Here is a 26,415-nt window from a genome sequence, read left to right on the forward strand (position 1 = left end):
TGGCGGGCTGGACAAGAAACTCTCAACGCGGCTGGGGAGGCGGAGGGCGCTTTAAACTCACGGAGGTACAGTGTAGATGGCGCGGCGATAGGGCGCTATTACGCTGAGTTCCCCGTGCTCACCCCGCGGCGGGCGCGTCGGCGGAACCCGTCCATCGGCTTTGTCCTGTGCTTTAGAGACGGTGTTAGGCCTTGTTTTGGCGCAGCTTCGCGTCTGTTGCGCGCTTCCTTCGCACGGCTTGAATAACTTGTTCGACAGCACCTTCTGGGTAACCAGGACCCAACGGAATTAAGTGGTCGTACGGCAAAGATACGTTCAAGAATGGTTTGCAGGGCGGGAAAACAAAATATAGAGACCACATAAAGACATCTGGCCGCCAGAGAAACGCCACCTTTTGTGCACTGCTTACCACGAACGCGACTACGTTTTGTAAGTTGGTGAATACCAATTCGGTCGTGTTTTAAGAGGTATTACAAAAGGCGAAAGCAGTAACTCGTTTTGATAAATAGCGATGATAAAAGTTCCATCAGCTTTCTCGCAATTCTCGAACTTACGAGACTAGTTTAAATCTGTATAAATGGGAATCACTAAGCTCACAGGCCGTATTGATTCGGTGTCTGCGCTTGTGTCGCCCGGTGGTGCAGCCCCGAGCTAGCACATCAGGATGGCTTGGTTCCGCTGTCTCACCCTTCGGAACACACTCCTCTCCGTTTTCTTTCTTCCGACGCACGGCCGGGCTAGCGGCGGCTCGAGCCCGGCCGTGGCTGACGCGGCTGCGTTCGGGACAGCGCCCCCGCGAATCCCAGGTAACGGCTATTGCCGTTCTTAACTTGTTCACGAGTATGCATGCCACTTCGCCAGTGACCTCTCTTAGCCCACAGCCAGAGAAACACACCGCTGCCCGTATACACAAAGAACAACGAAAGGATAAGGCACAATCTGGTAAAACCAATCCACAATCACCATTGCGGATGTTTTGGAAGACGTATCCTTTGCGGACTACGTCTATGTGGTAGCGAGTGCAGGGGTGTGTGGTGCACGGGCAAATGATGACATCACGTTTAAGTTCAGACGGCCAGACCCTGTCGCTGTCAGCGGCGGGAAAGAGGAGGAGAAAGAGGAGGGCGAAGCACCTGCACTGTGGCGTTCTTCTGGGATAGTAATGGCCCGATTGAGAGCACCCTGCAGTTGTTGTTGTAAACTTTATTAAAATGGAAGGCCAAAGTGTTCTCCGGTTTCGAAGGATGTGGCGAGGAGGGCTTCCGCTACGTTCGCTCACCAGAGAAAAAAATGCTGAATGCCGCCTTCAAGGACAAAATGCAGACTACAATCACGAACGTTTTCAAGCATAACATTTTTGGCATGTCATACTTGCACTCCATACGCAGAGTACTGGTGAAAGTGAAGGGGTGACAAGTGGTTACTCCTTCACTTTTATTACTTCACACTTTCGTTATTTCGAAGAGATATTAGTGATATGTCTTCACCTTGCGCTTCGAATTAACGATCTTGAATTCCCTGTACCTTATTCGGCAATATAGTATTTGCTTGGTTTAATGCTGCTCGGCTGATGCCACAAGCAGTTGCGTGGGACAGTTCATTACCCCCAAGCCCTCCGTGTGCAGAAGTCAGACACGTTGAGTTGCCCTGCCGTTACGTTCTTGTAGCCTTGCAGCATTGCGCTACACGTGATATCCGTTCTTTACTGTAGCTGCATATGGCGGGTCATGACGCGTTTGGCCCGAATTGTAACGATCGCTACAGCCATTGCCGCCTGTTTTGGAAATACAGCATTTGCTGCGAGTATTGTCGCTGACAACAGAGCCTGTCCTGTGCGGCCCACTGCCACTACGGCCATGACTTTGTCCCTGGGATAGTCTGCAGCATCTACTAATGTTGCTTCGCAATTGTTGCCAGATTGTTCTGCGAGGGCCCAGCTCTGGCCGTACGCCCGGCCATGTCGTATCCATGTTCAAAGATAGTGGAGCAGTTGCCGGCGCTGAGGCGGCTTGCCATCCCCATAGAGTGGCTCGACGGCTTTTACTGTTTCGGTGTTGTAAGAGTGACACCCTACTCAATCGCTAGGGGTCCCTCCGGCGCTCCACCCTTGCCCTTGTCTCTCCGTTCAGGTAACAACTTCCTGGCAGATTTCACCTTTGCGAAGAGGTAGGCACCGAAGAATCCAAATCCGCGCAGCTTCGACTTTGGCAATTAGGGTCTCTTGGACGGCACATGTTTCCCCGGGCACATGTCTATTTTGTGCCGCACTGCCAGTGATGAAACTCTGGATTACCTCTGGGGAGCATGTCCAGAACTTCACTCGGCACGAGTTCGCCACGTAAGAAGCTTCGGGTGCTTCCAGGGCGGCCTCTGACATTACCCTCCCAACGCACCGTCCCTAACAATTTTATTCAGATTATCACGTGGGCCATACTTGCGTAATTAAAAAGCATCGACGCGTTTGCGCGTAACCTGCGCTCTCGAGGAGACAAGTCACTAATTCTTTCTCGCAGGCTACGGCACAGACAACGACAAATCCCGGTTAACACATTAAATATTTCAAGCAAAAAAAAAAACCACTAAAAATGAATTAGAATGGTGAAAATCACGAGTTTGATTCCGCATACAAATAGATGTGAACTGGGCTGCTGTGCTTTGAATGAACTGACGCAGTTCGCATTGTTCTGTGGTTTAAATAGACCAGATTTTAAATCAAAATACCTACTGAAGATTTTATGAGAGCCACAGATGCACGGACAAAGTTCGTCGCTGTGTTTTTCGTTAAGAATTAGAAAAAGACAGGGAGAAGAGAAGATATCGTGCAGATACGAAAAACAGCTGCTCGTGTAGAGCTGATTAGATCTGATAGGCATTTAGGTGTATTCCTCTGATTATTTTCGCCATTTTATTATAAAGTTAGACCAAGGATCAAAATCCCAATAAAGGCACAAAAAGTTTTCTGGAATAAGAATGCCACACGAAGATCATGGGTAAGGGAAATGATTTCTTTTATATCACATTTGTTTGCATATACAAATTATTGCAATATAAAGCTATGTATATAACACTTAAAATTCGCGAATATTTACACTAGTACAAAATAGTTCTTATTTCTACTGCGGCTCCAACGTGTCACATCTGACTTCGCGGCACTACATTCAGTATACACGTGACGTATCTTCGATATGGTACAACCACACGGCACTTCGTGGCTTCAGGCAGGACAAAGGTATAATAAAATGATGACGCGTGAACACAGTACATGAAATAACGGTCTTCGATTCCCATAAGGCATTGCGTAGTTATGAAAATGGTGTAACGTTTCTGCCGCAGAAATGAATTTGTTGCCAATCGAGGCAGCAGAATCACGCCCGAATGCTATGCGCGTACACAATGAATGCCTTTCTCAAACATTTTTTCGGAATCTTTGACATTCACGTATCACAATTTGCAACGACAAACGCGTCCCCAATGTGCAATTACCCGAAGGATGCACGCTAATGCGCTAATGTGTTGCCTGCTATGGTTGGATTTAAATTACAAGTGAACCGATTTGTCCCCGCTCCTCCGTAAATTGTACGCCACGCTATTCTGCTCATGCAAAGGACACCAAAGGTGCGACATTCATAACGCGACGCGAAAAGCGCGTTGAATGCCACATTTTAAAACCACACCAAAGCATTGTAAAAGGTAAGCATCGTAAAGGCTAAAAAGGCGCACAAAAATAAATGTAAAAAAACGACAACGGAGACACAGGGAGACTTGCAGCGGTGAATGCAGTTCGCGAGAGAAGCAATCGTCCCGCATCCAACTTAAAGCACGAAGGCAGATAAGGAACCTAACTTATGCACAAGGAAGCACCAGCTGACGTCTGTTTTTCTCACTATCAGTCAGCACCTGCTTTCAAACGCGGATGCTTCTGCGTCACACACCCTCTTTGGTGGGCTTACCGTAATAAAAAACTAGAACTCTTCGACGGCCAAACAACTCGTCCGTCCACAAGCGGCACGAACAACCTAGTCACGGACACATCAGCTTTAAATGACATTGTGAAGCGCCGTAGCCTTTACGCTCACAGTCGTTGGCGCAAGCATTCGCTTACACAATACAGCACGACAGGAATACACGCAATCCAGAACATCCTTACATTATTTTGACATTCTAATTGTAGCTTAGTGCACACATCTTTTGATTAAGTACACTTTTGCTACAGACCACACATTTTTTGCGAATGATTTGACACTACAAACATGTACAGCTGTTACACCGAGCAATGTCTCGATTTTTATAGCACTTGAGCGAAGTTTAAAACCCGGCTACGAATTGCGTAACTTGCCTTTCTAGGACTGTTGAAACTTACGCGTGATTCGGAAGGTTCGCGATGGCATTACAGCTATCAATGTGCTTAATTTCTGCGTTCTTGACACACGCAATGTTCGATTTTGTAGTTTAAGTGTTAAAAAGGAACGATCGTCTACGCCGCTGAGGCCAGCCAGCTATACCCGTAATGCACTACCGCCATTTTTGTGACGAAAATTCCTAAAGCTATTCGCTTTGCGCAGTTACCTAATACTAGCACGTTGCACAACCCTCGAGGCCAACTAACGCAAACGTGACTAAAGCTGCCACAAAGGCTCTAAACCACGGGGCTTGCTACAACGTTCGTACATTATAACGCGTTAAACACCTCCTCAGCGATAACTTTTCATCACTCGTTTGCTTGCGAAGCATGTTCGTAAATTGAGCATCGCTATCTCCCGACCGGCCGTCTTATCAAAATGCAGTGGTCCCCTGCTAGAAAGTGGAGATAGCGGGGAATGCAGCCATCATGGGGCGTGCGCTTGTGACATGCGCTAGTCTAGTACCGCGTTGCTCTAGAACTTAAGGTGGCCACTGAAGTGAGAACCTCGTGCAAGAACTCTCGAGCGACAAGACGAACTGCAGCAGTCGCGAGCTGGCACCAGTCAGTCAGCTGTAGCGGAAGGCAAGCGCAGTCGCGGGATGTGTGCAGGACAGTCTCCAGTCCAGTTTCCCTTCGACGCTTTCCTTCTGTCAGTTCTTTTGCGCCAGTTGACGACGTAGCGCTTATCCACGTGGCTACATCTCCCGTACGGCCCTTAGCGCCCCTTGGCGAAGTCTCGAATTGAAGTGGCAACACGACAGCGAATGTGGCACGTCTGTGCGTAGGCCGTTAGAATGGCCCGCTCGATGTGCGGCAGGTCGTCGGACAAGGCCGGTTGTCATTGGGCGGCCGGCCTCACGGTGGCTGGAAGATGCAGCACGGCGTCGTGGATAGTGGGGAATACGATGGGCATGGCGAACATTTCCAGGATGTCGGAACGCAGGAGAACCTTGTACGTCGGTACTGCGGGGGGAAAGGAACAGCCACGGTTGCGCGAAGGTGTCAACAAACCGCTCCATGCGGCTGCTGTAAACATGAGAGCCCAGAGAAACGAGAACGCTGACTACACTGAGCGCTGGCCTATTAGAAATGTCTTATCTAAAGCGTTACACGAGCAGGCAGCTCGGCATCTTTCCTCTACCATACACAAAACAGTCAATCGGCCTGGAACCAAACGATTTCCCATCACGGCTGCTTTAAATCATGGTACGGCGTACGACACATATAAATTATCCATGTTGTTCAGCTCATTTCAAAGAGCGGCACAAACAGTGACTTCATCAAATTACTTGGAGCCGAGCTTTGTCTACTTGAGCTCGCCTGTGTTACTCAAACGATTTCGGCAAACGGGCAGACATAATTTGTTGATATTTTTTCATTATAACTGAGGTTATAATAACTTCGTACGTAATATCTCGAAGAATCGCTTCAAATACAACCTATAACCGTCATACTATTACAATGCCAAATAAATATTGCTGCAACTGTGCGAGAAAATGAAAGCTGTGCGAATTTATGCAGTACGTTGTCTAAATTCTCCAAGTATCAGCATGTCGCTGTGCCTTTGTGGCTATGAACTTTGTGGTATGCTAAAGGTTCAATTTTATACATTGCTTCTTCGATCAAGGCACACAGCGAAGATAATTTCTATCACTAAAATTTAGCTTTCAGTTGTTGAATTTCTAGTTGTTGACCTGTGCAGAATACCAGCCCAAAAACAAGAATGCCAATGGGGCAACACACCTTTTTTGCGATTATACGTCCCGTTACTACATTTACTACGCCCATGTTGCTGTAAAGAGCACATCTAAACATTTCCTTATGTCCTTACTTGAAATTTATAAGCATAAAATAACTGGGACTCACCTGAGCAGCACGCAAAGTAGACAACAATTTGGGAATCCCGCAGTTCTTTCAAGATCTGTTGAGAAAACAACAAGCAATGAAAAGATCACCTATAGTTAATACAACCATTTTATACAGAGAATTACAAACGTCTATTGACGTTGGCAAATGTATCGCGTAAAGAACGTGATTTCGTTACTAGCTAGTAACTTCGTGCTACGACTAGCTTGGAGATTTCTAAACACCCGTAGAGTGTGGGTGGCACCTAAACACTACCCCAATTCCTTCTTCCTGTTTCCTTTTAGGCGAAAACGTTATTGATGAGTACACACAAAATCTTACAAGCCACCAAAATTTCCTTTTCTATAATCTCAGAGGAAGACTGCTTTCATCTTAACTCGCAGTAATGCGAACACAGGAAGATAAAATCAACCAGCGCTCCGTCAAAACGACAACGAGGGGGGAACGCGGAGCTTTCCAAAATCCAGTCCAACACCTAACGAACCAACCCAGATGCGCGCGGATCCTATTTCTTATCGGCAAAGTTCACTGCACTGGGACTGTGCTCTTCAGTGTTTTACTGATACGAGCGCTCTATGGCTTTCCTTGGCGTTTAACCGTCGTCGTCATTAGACGGAGGGATGCATGATTTTTCTAATTATGCACGTCCACGCACCCCTCTCCAAATCCTAACCGCTTCGGCCGTGCCGTAATGACGCAACCAGATAGACGTCGGTTTCATTAAGCGAGGAACCGTGGTTCGATTCCGGCCGCGGGAAGCGTCTTAATTTTTCTTTACTTCACCCGCGATCATCGTGATCATCAGAGAAAGTTGGCTTTCCTGCAGTGCGTTTCGGGTGGACGCCAGCCGACATTCGTGAGAGGCCGAAAGCTTCGCTTTAATAACGTTCGTTACATGTTCCGTCGCAGCAAAAGAAGGCACGCAGCATTTGTAAATAGGTGCAGTGATCACGAACATGGCCAATGTCGTGTCTACAGCATTAAGCATACAGCTGGAAACAAATGTTAACTTTTGATGCCCATTAGCAGGGGGTGCGCAGAAGGAGAGCACAGGTGCGAGGGAGCGCTGTATTTGTGAGTTGAGCTGCTGCGTTCTGCTGGATCTTACTTAGTGTTTCGAGAGCAGCGGCAGCGCAGATACACTCGCGTTAGGGTAACTGTACAGTTGAGCGTGAAGTGCACTCACTTCTTTGAGCGTTTCTATGCCGGAGGAGTCGATGTAGACACAGGCGGAGCAATCAAAGATGACAGCCGCTACGGAGCCTTCGTCGGCAGCGTTGAACTTTCCTTGGTCTTCGAGAAGACTTCGTGCCTCACTGCGTAAAGGGAGAGAGGAGAGAGAGAGATAGCAGTTGGTGCGCGGGCTCTGCGAGAGAATCGTTCGCTTCTTAACGAAATCAAATGACAGATTTCATTTGCTGGGGCCCAGTGTAAAGACGCACAGGTATGCACGTGAAGCAGTTGACACAGTACATGGTACACATACAATGGCCCCTGTAGGACGTTTTTCAAAACGAAGTGAGCACGAACTGCATCTCGCAGTCCTCAGAAGTCTGCTTTAAGATCTGAAAATGCGCGGAAGGCTGAGCAGACACATATGTGCTTAGCCCAGGAATAGCATTCAAAGTGAAGGCCTATACTCAGGTACAACTTAAAAACAACAACAGAAGTTACCCCTGCGTCTGAGAACCGCAGCCGGTTGACCCTCCGCGCGGTGCAGAGAGTCCGTCACAGCGAGCATTTTAATCTTGACACTACTAGCCCTTTCCGTGACGACAGCGACGACAAGCAAACTACGCGAGAAATTGGCCGCGTATCTGCTCCTTTCGTTGCAAATGCCGAAAAAAGACGATAGTCTTTATCGGCTTTTGCGAAGTAAATGCCTCCCTTCGCTTTACCGCTCACCTCTCATGTTGTTCCTCTTGCGTCGCGCTCCTCCCAAGGTAAAGACGCCAAATGTTTGCTTAAATCATTCTAAATTTCCTGCGTTCCACTGCTCCAAACCGGGCGTCTCGATGCGAACGCTGCCGTACGGCGAAGACACGCGTTAATCGATGCGCCCTACTTCAACGTTTATAGAACCGCATTTCCCTACTCTACGTGCGTTGCAAGCAGAACGTGGAACCTATATAGTGGAACCTTGCGTAGCTGTTGCCGGTTGCTTTCTTAAAATGGCGCCAGAAGCTATAGTGGCGCGGGCGACAGCAGGCGACGGCGGAGTGAATTCTTTTTCTGCAATTGATGAAGTATTTAATTTCGTAAAAGTGAAGCATGTTTGAATTTTTATAAAGGAACGCTGTAAATATCGCTTCTGCATTGATTTGTTGTCTCATATTTGCGTAATGTCTTGTTCTTCTTTAACAATGTTGAGAACTATGAACATTACACCGGACATAGACGGGTAGATTTAGCTGTGACTATATAAGACTATTACGCAGGCATTGTTTTGCTTTTGCCGGGTGGCTGAATCGAGTCACAGACAGACATACAGACATACAGACAGACCAAAATTTCTGGGTTTAAGGAGCCCAAGAAAGACTATCGTCTTTAAAAAACCTGACGATGTCACCCAACAGGCGCAATCTCTTCAAAACGCGCGCGCGTTGACGGAGTCCGTTTGTTTGGCGGAGTGATATAGGCTACATAAGCTGATGCCATTCTTAACTTGTACCGGAGTAAAGTGTTTCTCCTTGAAAAAGAGCAGGCGCGCAACAGCATAGTTTGTACGCACTCGCTGTTGCCGATGATGGCCTCCATGAGGCTGTTCTTGAACACATCCCTGTTGGCGAAGTACAGCGCCGAACTGAAGTGGAAGATTTTCACACGAGGGATTTCCTGGGCCTGGACAGAGGGAAGGCAAAGCCGGGGTAAGCACAAATAATGGTGACTTCTAAGTTATGCCGGCCCCCGTGGAGGCGCCAATGCTTCATGCGCAGAGGGAAAAAGACACAAAACAACAAAAAAGTTTTCAGATTTGCTGTACTGAAACTGCGCAAAAACCAAGACTGCGCTCAGTCTCGTGTCTCGTGCGCTCTGTCTCGTGTCGTCTCTCTTCAGACTACGTTCCTTTTTTGCGCAATTGAAGTACAGCATAGATTATCAACTCGCCCAAACCTACAGCCTTTGAGATTTGATTGTTATGTGGTCCGATGACTGTTTTCGATTTGCTGTCGCTCAGGATCTCGGTATATACTCTTAACTGTTAGTCCCCGTCTTTTACGCTATCTTCCTGTTCAGAATGAACCAACTGGCCCCACTTTACACGCTAATTCAAGCCATGAAGGTATTGACGGTTTTTAAAGAGAAAAAAAGATGGCGCTGGGAGTTAAATTGAGCATCACACTCCTTAGAGCTCACTGGGAAACTGCAATGCTAATGGAACAATGCAGTTGAATATTGAGATTTCACACAGCCTAATATGAGTAAAAGTGCGCTTTACTGTATACAGTACACGCATTGACACCATAAACAAATTCTTTGCAATCAAAATGTGACCGTCTAGGTTTTGTTAGGGCGACTAAAAATATATAGTAGTGACGGCAATTGCAATAATTGCCAAACGAGTTTTGCAAAGGTTTTCATTTTCTTGCAGAACGTTCGACATAAATTCTTCTCCGGGCCGTCCTACTATAACCAAGACATTTGTCGTAATAAGCATAGAAGCACTATCTCCGTTTTTTACACCTGACATCTACGACTGTAGCAATCCATAGACCCCCCACCCCAAACAAAAAAAAATGCTGCACGGTTTGCGCACTTTTCTAGTTTGTATATTGATACATTCCACAACAAGAAGAAAAAAACATACTTGAAATCGCTCAGCGTTTGTAATTCGTGACACTAGTCGCTGAGCAATTTGCGTGAATTTTTTTCGCACGACAGTCGCAATTCGCCCGAGTTTCCGTTTCGATAAATGTAGCGGGTCGATTTTCCCGCCTTATGGCATGCATGGCATTCGATACTCTCGCAAGTCCCGGTTGGACCAACCTTAATATTTCTGTGAACACTCTGCGTGTTCATTTGTGCGAATGCTTTGTCCTCGCTCCCAACCGCGGAACTGGGAAGAGCCTCCGCTCCCTTTTAGGCGAATGCCTCGGATGTCTACGTTTCATGGAACGCGTTACGAGGTATACATAAAATCGTTGTGAGGTACAAAAAAATGAAGGAAGCTCACACAACGCACTTAAGACTTGAAGGTAGCGGAGCTGTACGCAGCCTCCACGACCATCTAGACAGTTTAAGACCACGACGGCCGCCGAATTGCTTCTCTTTCGCTGCCGCGACGACCTTTACTCCATCATTGTTGCTATAAGTGTGAACTTCCTTCTTTTTTTGAAAGTGATAATCATTGAACATTCACCTTAAACGGGGCGCACATTATGACGTGGCTTTCCCCTTTCGAGCAAGTGTTGCCCCGATTTCGGTGAACGGTGTAGTTTTCTTTTTTTTTTTTCGGCCAATCTTGGCCAATCTGCCTAAGTGGGAATGCTTGGCTGGACAAACATGCTCAGGGGACGCTGGGCGGTCGTCGCGAACCACGCACACACGAGCGCAAGGCATTTCCTTGGTTTTGTTAGCTGCCGGGCGGTCGCCGCCGGCGCTCACGCGCGCGCGCGCTCGGCAATTTCTTGGTATTTTTAAATGCGGACACGAAAAATTCCGATTTTCTAAACAGCTTCGCTGTAAAAACGTACCAGCGCGAGCCGGGGGACCGCGCACCGTTAAACGGAAACAGCAGCACCGGACGAGGGTCACGAGAAAAGGTAACGCAGCGCGCTTGGGGAAAGGGAAACAGCAAAGCTGGGGGAGGGCATAGGCCACTGCAACACGTGCAGCACAAGCCGCCTTCGTGAAGGTACAGACGGGCCAACAAAAGGCTCCTGACGATGATGTGCGAGCGAAACGGGCTTCGGAGGATGCTGTTCAGAGGACTGGTCAAGTTCGACAGAAAATTCCACGGGAGACGCAACAGGAGGTCCAACTTAGCTTTCGCCTGCGCAACCTCAAAAAGTTCTAAGTATACCCTTAACTTTTTATGCTTTTTATTAGCATTACTTAATTAAGTTGATTTCTGGTATCCGCTGCAAGTACTTTTGCAATCTGAAGCACCAAAACTCTTTACTGCGGACGACGTAAAGTTCCTAGCAGCTGTCGGCTACAAACTTTGATTCCAAACGTCCATTTTTCTTTTAGCCACGGAGGCGATAGCCAAGGGTGCTGTTGTAATTCTTTTTATGGTCTAAATGAACTTTCATTAAAGTCTCAGTCACATTAAAATTTGTCATTACGTGCGCCAACGTCTTACATATGGTAAATAAATGCTTGCACACATAAAGCACCCAGTAAGGATGGTTTCACCATATATCATATAAACCATCGCCGATGTCCGCACTACAGCGGCGCCCCTCTGTCAAAAAGTTGCAACTACGTACTGGCGCCTCCGAATGTGCGAAAAATAAGCTATGAAAACGAACAGGGAAATTAAAAAAAAAAACGCTTACCTTTTTGTACCTCTTCACATCCAAGTAAATATCAGTATCAGGAACGTTTCCAAGAAACGAGACGTAAGGCCTGCAAGAAAGGCATAACAATATGTTATGCAACATATTGTTCACTGTCTCCCCAAGCCGAATTCTTAATAAGTCTCCCGAGCTCTGGAGGCGCGCCCTATCCAGCTCATGCCTGTCCGACCAGCTTCGGCTGGTGGAGCGGGCCGTAGCGGCTCGCAAGGCATATGAGGTCCTGAACTGAGGACTTCACCTCCTGAAGAGTTTATGCAACTTTTCCCCACAATAAAGATGTTTATCCTCGTCCTTCCCAGGACAATATATTGTAGATTGACAGGGTTATGTGGACAGAAATTTTGTTCCCCCCACTACAAGCAAGACGTGATTCAGCCTGGTTGATTTACCTGCTTTTTGGGTTAGGAAATTGAGACACTGAAAAATTATGGGAAGCAAGAAATTCCGCCAGGTGAAGAAAGATACCGCACACCCACTAGAACGGACGTCGGTAAGAAATGTTAGCCGCAACTTCGACACTGCTTGCAGCACTCCTTCACGTATTCAGGGGAACTCCCTCAAAGCAAGGGGGTGAAAAGCGCAAATGAGCTCGTTCTCGAGAAGGCCGTGAGTGTTCGTTCGTGCTGTTTGAAGATAAAAGTCTGCAGGATATTACTAGCACGAGTTTTTTTACCGCAGCTGCTTACCGCTAATCCCTATATGCGTTACCCTTATGCGTTCTCGAAATAGTTTCCCAAGTATGGAATTATCAACGACCAGAACGCGTCCGCCAGCCGAAATCCGGGTAGAGAGGGGCGGCGCGGGGCAAGAGCAGCAGAAGCACCAGAGAAGGTGACATTGGCTATGGGAGATGGTGACATGGCGGTGGAGAGGAGGAGAGGGCGCGCGAAGAATAAGCGAAACCGAGGGCGAGAGGAAGGGAGAGAAGGTGGCGGCTAACCCGACAAAGTCGCTTTCACCGCCAATCAAGTGGACACAAGAGCAACACTTTCGTGCACTCTTTCGGTCTGCGCCCTGGTCAACCAGGAATGTGTGCAACCCATGAAACCGAACCAGGTTCACTTCGAACTGAACCAACCAATACAGTAAAAGCTCGTTAATTCGAACCGCAAGGGGACGCCATCTCAGTTCAAATTAACGAAAGTTCGAACTACTGAAAGTGAACAATGAAAAACCACATTGCAATTAGGAAGCAGCAGGGCATGTCAACACTTGAAAAAGGCTATGAATGTGGCCTGCCTTCTGTCCCTAAAAACGACAGTCGACACTTTTTGCTCCAACAAACGAATGTAGCTCAGAAAGTCACTTCCCGCCTTCTCCAAAACTAAAGAGACGGGTGGCAGTTCCTCCGGCCGTGACTTCCACGCGGTTGGACGCACTACGCTCCGTCCTTATCCTTCTTGTCGCTGGCAGCGACAGGTTCCGCACTTCTGACCGGTATGATTGCCTCGTCTGTCAGCGCACCACACACGCCACTGCACTCGCGTCCTCACCGACGGAGTTCCCAAAGAATACGTCTCCAAAACACCCGCCATGTGGTACGGTCCCTATGTTGCCTTCAACGTTTTATACAGCCTCGTGTGTTGGCACTAAGTGCGTTTCTCTGTCCATGGGGACAGGCGCTAAGGTACCAGCGCAGAGTCACGTGTTCGATTCATCCGTGACGGAGCCTACTCGGGTTTAAATTAACGGGCTTCTCTATACATAGTCAGCGATGCGATATTATCAGGGAGCTCGTTCCACAAGCACATAGGACGTGGGAGAGCAGATGAATTGAATTAGTTTGTAGTGCCGTAGATTCTGGTGAAGCTGCGTTGATTGAATAATCTGCGTGATGTACAATGTGGGCTCATAATGGGTGATGGGGAGGGTCTGGTACGGTAAACGTATTCGTGAAAAAATGCATAGAAGCGCCATTTTCTGCCTGTCGGATATGCAATATTCTAGTGAAAGATTGCGTTTTATTTTTGTTACGATTGAGCTGAAGTCAAATGATTTAGATATAAAACGTGCCGCCCGATTTTGTACTTCTATGGAGACTCGGCCAGGCCAAATCGTACTGTTCGAATTATCCATAAATTGGAATTATTGAAGTTCGAATTAACGAGCTTTCACTGTATTTTATTTTACGAGCCTTCCCTAACGTAGAGGTATTCCTAGACCGAGCCGATAAGGACCCACATGAAAAAAGTGAGAGAAAATAACTGAGCCGATTAGATCGACGCTAGGAAATTGAAAAAAAAAAATTCACTACAGTGAGGCGTAGTTATTGGTGGCGGGGCCGTTGGCCCCGTGACCAGTGCGTCAGCGCATGGGATCATGAGGACGGTTCGTGACTGCTTTCCGCTATATGTGCACACTTAATATAGTTTTTTGTTAAAATTAACACAGTGTGTATTTTTATTAAGTGAAAAGCGTGACCTTTCTATGCACCAACGTATTGTTAAATACATCCTGAAGGTTTCTTAGATTTGGTCTATTTTAGAGCGAACCCCTTGGATCATGATCATCATAAACGCAACTAAGTAAACGTAAGGAACACAGGCGTGCTTTTTCAATAACAGAACTGGACAACTTACACCAGGGTTCTCAAAATGACTGTGACAACTGAAAATCCGATGCCGGCAGCGATACCGATGTCGATGTCCAGTATGACGACAGACGTGAAGGTGATAATCCAGGTGAGCTGTAAACATTGGAAAAAAAGGGGGAAAAGGCCAAGAGTGCAAAGAATTGTAAATTTCTAACGAACGCATCACAAACGTTGGTGTGCAAGTTGTAAATAAGAACGGCACCGTTCTGCACAATAGGAATGTCAAAGAAACTCACCGCATCTAATCTTGATACTTTCCACGTGTTAACGCAGTCCTTAACTTGAAACAACATTCCTTTGAGGGCCACTATTATCACCGCGGACAGGATGCACTGAAAAGAGAAGGTTACACAATCATACGGTAACTGATAAAACCAAACACCGCGCTTTCTACCTGTAGCCATGCTGCCCTCCTCGGCATGGCTACAGCGTGAAGGTATTGCTGCCTTGCTGTGCAGTTGATGCATGGAATGCTTGGTAGCAGCATGCAGCACCATGCGTTACGGCTTACAAAGCCTTGTCCAATAAACCACTGCGATTATTCGCTACACTGGTTATGACTTCACAATAGAAGAACAGAAGCAACTGCCGGGTATGCGCCAGAGCTTGGGGCTAATGTTTCGTTCCCAAGTTCCACGACTCGAACCGGTACCCGCAGCTTGCCGTACAATGAGTAGAATAACTATTTTTTCTAAAGGGTAGCGGTTGACAATGTTAGACATCAGAGTGTGACTTCAGGCATCACGTCCTATGTTTAGGTTTAACGTAAGGTTTACGCTAAATTTGACTTCAGGACCTGCCTTTCAACGTCATACCTATGTACGTCGAGCTGCGGCTACCAGCCGATGTTAGGCCTAACAACAGCTGTCGCATACCTGCGACGCAAGGCGCAAGGGTAGCACTAGTCCGCGCAGGCGGCACGGCGGGAACGGTAAAAACTGCGCCGGCAAGCGCCCGCTCTCGGTACTTCCTCACGCATGCGCAGTTGACCCCCGCAATCACGGTAACCAGATACGTAAACACGGTAACGGTATGTTAAACGTCTCTAAAATGATGGCGCGAAAACTGAGGAGCATGTCGTGAAACCATTAAAAACAATTTTATTCGTACGTCACTTCGGTACAAGGTGCCATGCACGCTATACAAAAAACACCGAATAAGCAGGGACTAATAAGTGCGCAAGGCGCACACCCTCCCCTTCCAGCGTTTCTTTTACGAAATAACATTCTTTTTGATGAAAAATGGCTCTAGAAGTACAAAGCCAGTTTTACGTTCATATATACCCGAAAATGTGCTTTTATTATTTTTTATTTACAAATACTGGTTCAGAAGTGCCAGACTGCCCAACAGTGACTTTTTACTGGTTTTTTCTTGCCCTCGCTCTATCCTTAATGCATCTGTTCGTTTGCCCCGCATAAACTTGTCCAGAATTTATTAGTGGGTTAGATGGCATCACGCATGTTCCTAACAGCTTTCGATGTTTTTTTTTCTTCCTTGAACGTCGCGTGGAATGTTTTCGAAGAAATGAAAATGGCCGGTGGCGATATAGAGCTAGGAAAACGGCGCGAAGCCACAAATAATGACTGCAGGGTTTAACGCGCCGACGCAACGCAGGCGATGAGGCGCGCCGTAGTGGAGGGCTCTGGATCAATTTTGACCAACTGGGGATCTTTATCGTGCGCAGAAATCTCGTACACACAGGCGTTTTTGCTTTTCGCCTCCATCAGAAAAGCGGCCCCCGCGGCCGGGAATCGAACCCGCGACCTCGCGATCAGCAGCGCAAGCGCAGCCACAAAGCGTCCCACTAACTGCTTTTGCAGTAAAAAGCAGTCTAGCAGTTCCACCCTCCCCCGGGACAAGTGACGCAGGAAGGACCCACCATGCACGTAGCGCATTCCGAAGCCACGAGCTGTGTGCTTCGCGTACCCGCTTCCGTCGACACTTTTACCCGGACTGTAGGTGTGCACGTTGGATGCATTCCTTGAGATGCAGTGTGTACTGTACGCGCGCGATCGTAGGCCCAAAAACCTCTGTGTTCGAATCACCTACGAAATGGGGCCAAAAAATAAGCATTTAAAGCCTCCGTACAGTGCCAAAACGAGTAACTACGAATACCAGAATTTTGAACCTTCGTAGCGCCAATTGTTTCATTAATTCCTCTCGTGCAAAGCATTGCGATGTTCTTCAAATTATTGCGACCTTCGAAATACGCACGAGCTTCAGTACTACAGCATTGCAGTACTGAAACTCGTGGAGCTAATGCAGTGTTGAAGCTAATGCAGTACTGCGAGCTTCATACTGCAGCTCAGTGCTGGAGCTGGTGAAACACAGCTAGCATAATTCATGCATGATTTGCACGTAAACCTCGACAGTAACATACAAATAGACGTAATTTTCTTCGATTTCGAAAAGGCATTCGACAAGCTTGTACCTCACCGTCGCAGAATGCATAAACTATTGCTGCTCAATCTCGACCAGTTCACATTTAACAAGATTGAAAATTTCCTCCTTTTGCCAAAACAATTTGCGGTAGTAAATGGCGCACAAGCTAACACAGCACCTGTCGGGCGTCTCGACGCACTAACTGGCGCGGTCCCTGGGAAGAGCAGTACAGAAATGGAAAGGGCGTGTCGCGCGGCGCTTTCAAACGCCGTGCATACCGAGAAAAGCCGCGACTGCTCGCACCGGATGTTCTAACGGCCACCGCATGGGGATGGAACCGGACAAGGGGACTCACTTTTCCCCGTTCCCCCATTCCTCAGCGGCACGAGGAAGGGAAGATGAAGACAGACAGACGCCCTCGTTTCTTGTAGTACCCTAGCACCTAACACCCCACATGTAATGTCTCCACCCGGGACGCCCCGGGGGTATGAAAATAAATAAATAAATAATTTAATTACGAAGTATGAATTCTTATAAGAAGTTACGTTCCGTTTGTGGAACTTGAACCTGGTAGCGCTTTTATTCCCTGTACAGGTTCATCGCGCATGGAAGGTTCTTGGAGTGAAGGTTGATTTGACCGTAAGGAGGAAACGGAGGCCATTCGAAAATAAAGTAAAATATAAATTGTAATGTGTCGTTTAGCTGAATACGATTGAATGTTTCAAATATTTCATAGTTTCAGATGCAGGCGAGAACTTACGTTAGGTAGCGTTCTGAAGAGCGGTCCAGCGGCCAGCATGACCCCGATGACTATAACAGAGGCGATCAGTGCCGCCACCTGAAGGGCATAAAAATTAGCATAAATTGAAAAACATGTGCACGACACAGCATTTTTATAGCAACAATCTGACGGCGACATCTGTCGAAATTTTCATTTCAGCACTGCATACGCACTGCACAGTCTTCGTAATGACTAGGTGTATTCTGCGAACACGCCGTTGCATGCTACACAAATGGAGGTACACGAAGAGCGGATAACCGTACACCCTTGCCGTCAAACTCAGCAGTTGTATTTTTGGGGAGGTAGCCGGATCGGTCTACAGGGAGACGGTTTCCAAATCAGCACACATTGGATGACAAGTAATGATGCGCGTAGCAGAGTTGCAGAAACTGCTTACGCGAATGCTGGCCGACCCGTTAGTCAGCGGTCGGTCGAGCTCGTGTGTCATGCTTCGTGATGTTAAAGCGGAATTGCCATAAAGGTCACCTAACTTATATGTGGTTGCCGTTAAAGAGATGCGACACTTTTACTGAACTTTCTAGTAAATTTTAAATGCTTTCAGAACGTACTCAACCAACACACCTTAGAACGGAGGTCACAAACTACCTCAGCCAAAAATTGCTGCTCTATGCTGAATAAGTATGCTTGAAACTTGCTAAAAAGATGTTTCTCTTTCCCGTCTTGGCGTTCTTCCAACACTCGAATGACGTGATTAGAGCGGTGTAGCGACTATTTGCCGGATCTCTTTTTTCAGTTGCAGCAATAAATCCAGTCGGTAACCACTTTAAAGATAAAGCCACAAAATCAAAGCACAAACAGAAGGAGGATCTGCTGCGATGAACAAATCACGCAGTGCCGTTCCCTGCTAACGATAACTATAGCTTCCACAACGCTTCAAGGCGCGAAAGAATGGCTAAAAAGTGTTTATCGCAACTGTTGCAGAGTCTCTTTAATAGTGATCTTCTTCCAGCGCGAGAACGATACCACTTGTTGAGATAACTTCGACACCGGTAGTTATGACGAAGAGTCAGCCTTTTCTCTGCGCTGACCAACTCATATATACAGGACCGGCGTTACGTCAACGGCCGGGACTGACAACAGCCAGGCGGCTAAACACACAGGGAAACCAACAGCGGCCGGCGCTATCACCGCTTTTTGGCCGTCGCAACTCTGCAACTGTTGCAGAGTCTCTTTAATAGTGATCTTCTTCCAGCGCGAGAACGCTACCACTTGTTGAGATAACTTCGACACCGGTAGTCATGACGAAGAGTCAGCCTTTTCTCTGCGCTGACCAACTCATATATACAGGACCGGCGTTACGTCAACGGCCGGGACTGACAACAGCCAGGCGGCTAAACACACAGGGAAACCAACAGCGGCCGGCGCTATCACCGCTTTTTGGCCGTCGCTATCACGTTACCACATTTGTAAAGAAACCCCCTCTTCAAAGCCAACCTAAGGGGAAGAGTGCCGGGCCAACAAGGAAGAGGAGTACGCATTTCCGTTGCTAGGCAACGCCTTGGCACACGCAGAGCAGCTCGCCAGCTGTGCAACACAATGCCCAGCAGGCAAGAAAGAGGAAGAGCGTCTTTCTTGCTAATGGACGCACGGTGGTGCTGCAACATGAGCGCGGACAGCGAAAGACGGACAGTAACACTTGCCTGAGTTTGGCCACCGGCTTTCTCTTGGACGGAGCTCCGCGACAGCGACACTGCACATGGATAGCAGCCCAGGAATGACGATATCACATTGGCGGCACCCAGGGCGTTCAGCTCCTAGACGCGAGAAAAACAGCGCGCAAGCAGAAAAACATGACTGTCAACGTTCTATCTTATCTCGCATTCATTGGGGCGTCCGAAGTTTTCCAGCAAAATAAGACATTATTGGAACAGAGTTATGGTGATGAAGCGTTGGACCATTGGAGGCGTTGTGCATTAGAGGCAACTAATTAAAACAAGTTTTTCGAAGTAACCACTGTAATTAAGTATGGATATCACTACTAGTATTAAAATTTTAAATACGAATAACACTACTACTGTTTTATATATATATATATATATATATATATATATATATATATAAATTATATATACATATATAAGTATATATCACTCCTAGTGTTAAATCATAAAAAATGCCGGCACTACGACAGAGCCACAGATACGTTCTAATATTTTGTTTTCTCAGAGTGACCTATTTGCAAACAACGTTGTAACTAGGTGAAAAACGGTAGTCAGGTATACTTGAAATTGCACAGAAGCTTCGTGGGATGGAGCGTCACGGTGTTTTTTTAGGCGTGTAGCCGTCGCCGTTGTTTTGACGCTCATTACATGCTTCGGGTTAGTTGCGTGCACGTCAAAGTAGTACCATTTGCTTTACTCCAACTCAATTACGCGGTCCACCCCGCAATTTCGTATAGACCACTGTTTCCGTCTGTTTGTCGTTTTGGACGTGCAGCCCTGAGGGTGCGACCGAAATGCCAAAGGTTGTGCAGAATTGCTCTCCCACAAAGAAGAGGTTGCACGAAACCACAGATGCACGCATGCGCGCGGCTCACCTGGTTGGGGTCGATCTGGTAGTGGTGCCTCTTGGCGAAGAGCTTGGCCATGGAGAGCGCGATGGTGAAGGACACGATGGCGATCACGAAGCCGTTGAGGATCTGCTTTGCCATCAGGTCCATCCGGGGAAGCGAAGGGGTGGGGAAGCTGCAAAGGAAGACAAAGCGGCTCACGCGACAACATGGCGGCCCTCTGACCTCGTACCGGAGGCCGCATGCTGAACGAGACCAGCCGGCCTCCCCTTTCTCAAGCCGCGCTGGAACCACTAGGGCAAAACCTTACGGCCACGGGAAGTCTGGACTATTGCCACTAAATAACGGCTTCCAGCTGTTGTAGCTGATTTAATTCCGCTTAACAGTGCAAAGGGGCCATGGAATGTTTTGAGCGCAGGTGCGTGTGCGCCCGTACCGTGCCGTTTACATGACGTCAACGCGGGAGACACACGGCTCCCAGTGACTCTGTCACAACCGTGCAAGCGCCGTCTGTGGAGCAAGCTCGAACCTCGCTCAGGGTCGGCCCCTGGCCCCGACCACATAACGAACAAGATGCTGAAGAACCAACATGGTAAGTCGATCATGGACACACAAAGCTCTTCAAGCAATGTTGGACAGCAGCCATCATCTGTGAGCCGAACTGTACAAACCTTTTAAATCTGGAACACTTAAAAGCCATCCCTAAATTCCTTCTCGGGCTTGGAGACGTTAATGGAGCATATCTTGGCAGTGCAGAAAGTTTGGCAAGTTGGTACTGGGATAACTGGGGCATGTTTTCCAACGCAAGAAATACGGGAACTTAGAGAAGAACACTGACGGGAAAATACCATAGAGTTCGCCCCGTCTATCTTCTTCTCTAAGTTCCCGTCTTATTTGTGCTAAAAAAACATTCCCCAGGGATTTTGGCAGTACTGACAAAGCACATCCAAGAAACAACAACTCGCACACACAATGATAGGCTTAAGAACAGGACTGTCCACGCAAGATATCCTCCTGCAGCTATGTCACGACATTATAACCACTTCATATAGCTTAGACACGGCGGAAATCGTTGCACTAGCCCCTCTGCCGTTATGGAAAGGCTAGAAACAACCGACCCAGGAACCCTTACGTACCGCTATATCAGGACCATAAAAACGAGAACTAGCACTTAACATAGGAAGCGTCACCTCGAAAACCTTAATCCTCTATAATCTAATCTAATGCTTGATAATCTAATCTAATCCTAATATAATCTAATCTTTGATCTGAAATTTAGTCTGTATGCAGATATCACTCAATAGATGAGACGCAGAAGCGACGCATACATAAAACAAACACTGCAAAAGGCACCGCAGGTGGTAATAGAAGATGCAGGAAGGCAGAAATAACTTGTTTACCCAATAAATCTGAACTCCCAATCTTTCTTTAGCGCAGGAAACAGCTGCTCACCCACATTAAATTACACGTCAACAACAAGGCAATTCCAGAGGTCTCACTACTAAAAATCGTAGGCCTCCGAATTCGACGAACAGAACACTACGGTCCTCAAGGCAATCGACAGACATATCGACGAAACCATCGTTCTGATACGCCAGATTTGCAACTGACAAAGGGGCTAAAATAACAGCAAAAGATCAGGCTGGTACAAGTGTTCATCATTACACGAATAAACTAGACTCTTCTTCACCTAATCCCCAGCACCCTAGAGCTAATCAAAGTGGAAAATAAAAAAAAAAAACAGAGAAAGCTAGCACTTATGCGTAAGGCTTGCAGGTGGCGAAGCTGTACACAACCTTCACGACCATCACGACGGTTTAAGTCCACAATTGCAGCCGATTTGCTTCTTTTTCGGTTTTCTGCTGCCGCAACGACGTTTACTCCACATTTGTTGCTGTAAGTGTGAGCTTACTTCATTTTTTTTTTTTGAAGTTATAATCACTGGACATTACCCTTGAGGAGCGTACGCTATGACGTGTCTTTCTTACCGAGAAAGTGTTGTCACGATTACGTCGAATGCTGGAGTTATTTTTTTTTTGGCCAAACTTGGCCAATCACCCGAAGTGGGTATGCTTGGCTTGCCAAACGTGAGTTGGGGACGCTGGGCGATCGGCGCGAGGCACGCACACACGAGAGCTCGGCATTTTCTTTGTATTTTTAACAGCGGGCACCATACACAAACGATTTACTCAATATGTCCGCTTTAATAGGCAATTAATAGATCCGCAATGCACGCATCCCTGCGCACCCCCACATCCCAATTCGAAGGACCAGGAATTCGCAATACAACATAAAAACTTATAGAACTCCACCTGTTCTTAAACAAATATGACTGATTAACCAGATCCCCACAGGAGTAGACATACTGCATAACTTGGGAATAAAATATCAACTCAACGAAGTGGCGAATTCCCGCTACGGCGTGACCCGCACGCCAGCCGAATCATTAGACCAATCCCAGCAAACATGCACGGTGCTTACCCTGTTGGAACGTATCCCATTACTCGTACTCCGAACTTCGTGTCGAACTCGAACAGGTAGGCGAGCGCAGTCGAAGCGATTATCTGGAAAGAATGATCGAAGAAAAAAAATTATATCGGAGCGATGACGTGTTATCGCACAGACGTTGCTTTATCTCTGTTATACTTCTCTTCGAATACTGGCACACGGGAGGGCACAATTCAATTTTCCTGCTGAATTCGACACCCCCCCCCCCCCCCGCCCCCATCTCCTGGCGACCCATGGAACGTGTACAGTCGTCAAAACTGTTAACAACAACAAAGAACGAGGTGCCAGCGTATGCACAGAGCGGCAGCTTACGATAGCGCTCGGGCTGCTAGGCCAGGCTGTGCGCATGCGCGGAAGCACCCGAGTGCAGTAGGGAAGCATCGCGAGTGCCGATAACCAAGCGCCAAAGATGCGGCTGTAGCTGTCGTGAGCTGCCACTCTAGAGTGTGCGTAGGCTGGCACCTCGTGTTTTGTTGTTGTTAACAGTTTTGACGACTGTACGTGGTGTACCTCAAGCGAAACTGCTCTCGGGTCGGAAGCGCGCTGCAATTCCTTTCATCCCTGCTGAGGGGACGCAGGGAACGACGCTGCAGCACCGGTTGAAACTAGTTCCCGACTCCCTGGCTTCCCACCGTCACGCCGACAAACACACAGCTCGCATGGGCAGAGAAGGCCGCGGGCCAGTCAAGCGAAATTACGGCATACGGTATACGCCAATCCAAGCGACTGCGTTCCAACTCGCCCAACTATCTTCCTCCCAAACGTAGAGCACCAAGGCATTGTTTCGGGAAGGAAGAGCCCTGTGTGCGAGGTGACAGTTCGGACTGCGAGTGCATTGCACGCAAGTGTTAAGACCTTGCAGCGCGAACGTACAGGTGCCGCCAAAAGTAATTATAACACGGCCTCGTAAATGTCCAGAAATTTCTTCTTCCGGAAACTGCCTTGATGCATTCGCGTGCGTTTAAAGGAGTCCTCCCTAATAGAAAAAAAAAATTCCTGTAAACCGGTAATGGCTGTCGTAAAGCCAGTAAGACAAATATATTGTGATATTCACAAATCCTTGTTTCAGTTACTTATGGCGGCACCTGTATATTTGGTGACGATAATCTGGACGCGCGTTACTACAGGTGCTGTGAACTGGGCTAGTTGGCACTGCTTGATTTCGTAGCAGCGTGCCAACAACGAGACTAAGGGCGAAGGCCCACAAAGTACAGGAAACAGCGCTGGATAATAATGGATATTTTTAAAGCGAAGCTTCACGTGGGTCGGCGAAAGGAAAATCCGGCGGCCCCGTGTACGCAGTAAACTCCTCCAGCGGAACCCTATACGCATGCGCGAAAAAGAAATACAGGTTGGAGAGGAATTGGAAGTAAGGGGAGAGATAATGGCTGGGTTTATCGATTACGTAGCTGACCCTCGCATCTACCGACGCTGGCAAGTGGGAACGGAGCATCGGAGATATGGGAAAAAAGATGGGAAGATGAGGGAAAAGATGAGGGAAAAAAAGCAGAGCGCGCGCGCGGTGACCTACTGCGTGAAGTGCAGCGCAAGCGAAAACGGCGGACAGGGGAAGCGGCGTTGCGGGAGGAGCAGCGTTAACGTGTCAATGCCAAGCACCGGCCACGTTACAACTTCGCTATAAAAAAATAGTACGAATTTCATGGGCACATTTTTACTGAGGAGATTACAATTAAATGAGTTTTTATTGAGGAAAGGTGTAAAAAAACCCGAAAACTCAATGTTACGCTCCTGAGTCAAGCGAAAATGTCGCGCATAAAAATCACGAAGCAGAGAAGTGGCAAACAGCATGTATCCTGCTTCATGATTTTTATGCGCGGCGAGAAGGATTGGCTTTTCATGTAATTTGCATGTTTTCTGAAGAAAAAAAAAATCGGCTCTTAGCCAGCGTTGTGTCAGCTGCCCTTTGTGCCTTTGTGTGCCTTGGTCTTAGCCTTCGTTGCTGTCCTGCTGTCCCGTGTAGCGGAATGCAGAGGGAGGAGCCTCACCTCCGCAGTACATTGCCGTGCCGCGCTGTAGCCGCTTCATCGTGGGTTTAGCGTAGCTCGCTTACGACTATTTCTAACGGCGACGGTCATTACGATATCGCAAATTCGTTTCAGAAGACCGTTATTACTGTCTTTACCCCTTTAGAGGAGGAGGAAGCCGCGTGTTATCCAAAGGGAGCCACGCGCGGGCTGTAGTACAGCAGGAAAGCTGGGTGCGTAAACCCTGACGACCTTCAACTGCTTCAGCCGCCCTGACCAGGGGCGTCTGGCGGCGGTATTGGTGTTCGGGTTTACGGGGGAAGGGGGGTTACGCGCCAAAGCTACAACGATATAGCGGAGGACTACATATTAGTTTACGCCACGTGGAATAAACTAATCTGTAATAAACTCGCGCCAAATTTCGACAAGGAGGAGTTCTGGTTCTTGTCTCAGCCAGCAAAGCGGGCGCCGCGACAGGAATTGAACCACCGCCCCTGTGCTAAGCAGCCAACGTATTAGCGACTCAGCCTCCGAGGTAGGCTGCATGGGGGTGTCCAAACACACCCTTAATACGACCTTTTCTCTGAAAGTGCGCACTTTGAACGTGCACTAACGCCACGCAGAAACGGCGCTGCACTGCTCATCATCATTGCACAGCCCTTCAGTGCATGCAAAGCCCTCGTTTTTTTTTTTTTCCCACGACACTCGCTGCACGAGCGGCTATTGTAAAAGTGCAGGAGGCGTCATGAATCACACCCGAGGAACTGTGCACAGCCTGTTCGGAGAGTGTGGTCGAATGGAAGACTGAAATTCGGCAGCGTGCACTCACCACCAGCAGGTCGATGGGGACGGGCATCTTGAGCTTGGCCTTGTAGCGGGCGTTGATGCACTCGTGGACTACGGCGCACACCAACATGGCTGTCACCGATATGGACAGCGTCACCAGGTTCGTTTGGCCAAGGTTCTGGACCACGTCGCGCACAACCTGCGCCACAAAGCCCCCTCAGCGTGCACTCTTGCCACCAAGAATTAGCCCAGTCCTGGCGACGGCTGGCGCAAACGCTGGCCCGCGTGACACCTAGCGTCGCGTCGCTCAAATCGACGCTGAAAGTGAGCCGTGTACACGTACTTCTCTCTGGGGGCATATGTACCACACCCCCAATCACGCAAATCGTGACGAGAGTTTATACCAGATATATGTCCCGGCCACAAAGCAAGAGATATATACAGGTGGTGAAGCACCAATTGCGGCGTACGCTTGCGAGCGACCAGATAATGTCACAATAGCAACTAATGCGGACTACTAAGCTTCACAGCTGCGATGGTGAGGGAAGGTGTAACGGCACCTGATGGACGAGATGATACCGGCCACGCAACGTTTTGGCTGCGGCGACTGCACACTTATTTCTCGCGCAACAGATGCCGCTAACTTAATCTCCGCCGAAAGCTAGTGACGTTATCTGGCAGCAATAGGAAGCGGTCGCCCCTAGTGTCGCGTCTCTTGCTCCGTGGGCTTAGCGCAGATGGTTTATGCTGCTTTGATGTCCCTGAGTCACTCGCAGGAAGAACAAAGATTAATGCGATCGTATCACGAGCGTCTGTAACGTGGAGAACATGCAAACAGGAATCTATAGACACTTTTCGTCATTAGAAAGAAGAAAACCAGTTTCTTTACGGCAACCAGAGCGTTCACAAACGCAGCGAAAACGGTTATACACACGCCTAAGGGGTGAATCCTACTCGTTTCCGGAAAACGTCCGGTGGGGTTGATTTCTCGTGGGGTCTAACGTTCGGTAGCATAACCTCCCAACAGCCTAACGTTCATGGAAGACTGTGCCTACTTTTC

At 47.9% G+C, this 26,415-nt stretch overlaps 1 protein-coding gene across 9 annotated transcripts in view; it reads right to left on the minus strand.

Annotated features, from left to right (window-relative positions):
- Window positions 1-2,991: 2,991 nt before the first annotated feature.
- Prestin (solute carrier family 26 member prestin) overlaps window positions 2,992-26,415 on the minus strand; it is a 305,226-nt gene continuing 281,802 nt past the window's right edge. For all 9 annotated transcript variants that reach the window (XM_077683515.1, XM_077683520.1, XM_077683518.1 and 6 more), the window contains 12 exons: window positions 25,399-25,554; window positions 22,558-22,640; window positions 20,104-20,251; window positions 19,208-19,321; window positions 17,526-17,603; window positions 14,620-14,715; window positions 14,370-14,476; window positions 11,770-11,839; window positions 9,000-9,109; window positions 7,455-7,584; window positions 6,269-6,323; window positions 2,992-5,365 (listed from right to left, as the gene is read on the minus strand). In XM_077683515.1, coding sequence (XP_077539641.1) covers window positions 5,241-5,365; window positions 6,269-6,323; window positions 7,455-7,584; window positions 9,000-9,109; window positions 11,770-11,839; window positions 14,370-14,476; window positions 14,620-14,715; window positions 17,526-17,603; window positions 19,208-19,321; window positions 20,104-20,251; window positions 22,558-22,640; window positions 25,399-25,554 — 1,272 coding nt within the window. In that variant the 3' untranslated portion in view covers window positions 2,992-5,240. The remainder of the gene's footprint in view (window positions 5,366-6,268; window positions 6,324-7,454; window positions 7,585-8,999; window positions 9,110-11,769; window positions 11,840-14,369; window positions 14,477-14,619; window positions 14,716-17,525; window positions 17,604-19,207; window positions 19,322-20,103; window positions 20,252-22,557; window positions 22,641-25,398; window positions 25,555-26,415) is intronic.

The sequence above is a fragment of the Haemaphysalis longicornis genome, unplaced genomic scaffold, assembly GCF_048455015.1.
Source record: "Haemaphysalis longicornis isolate Haplotype H1 unplaced genomic scaffold, Haemaphysalis longicornis Haplotype H1 scaffold_9, whole genome shotgun sequence".
Taxonomy (NCBI): Eukaryota; Metazoa; Arthropoda; class Arachnida; order Ixodida; family Ixodidae; genus Haemaphysalis; species Haemaphysalis longicornis.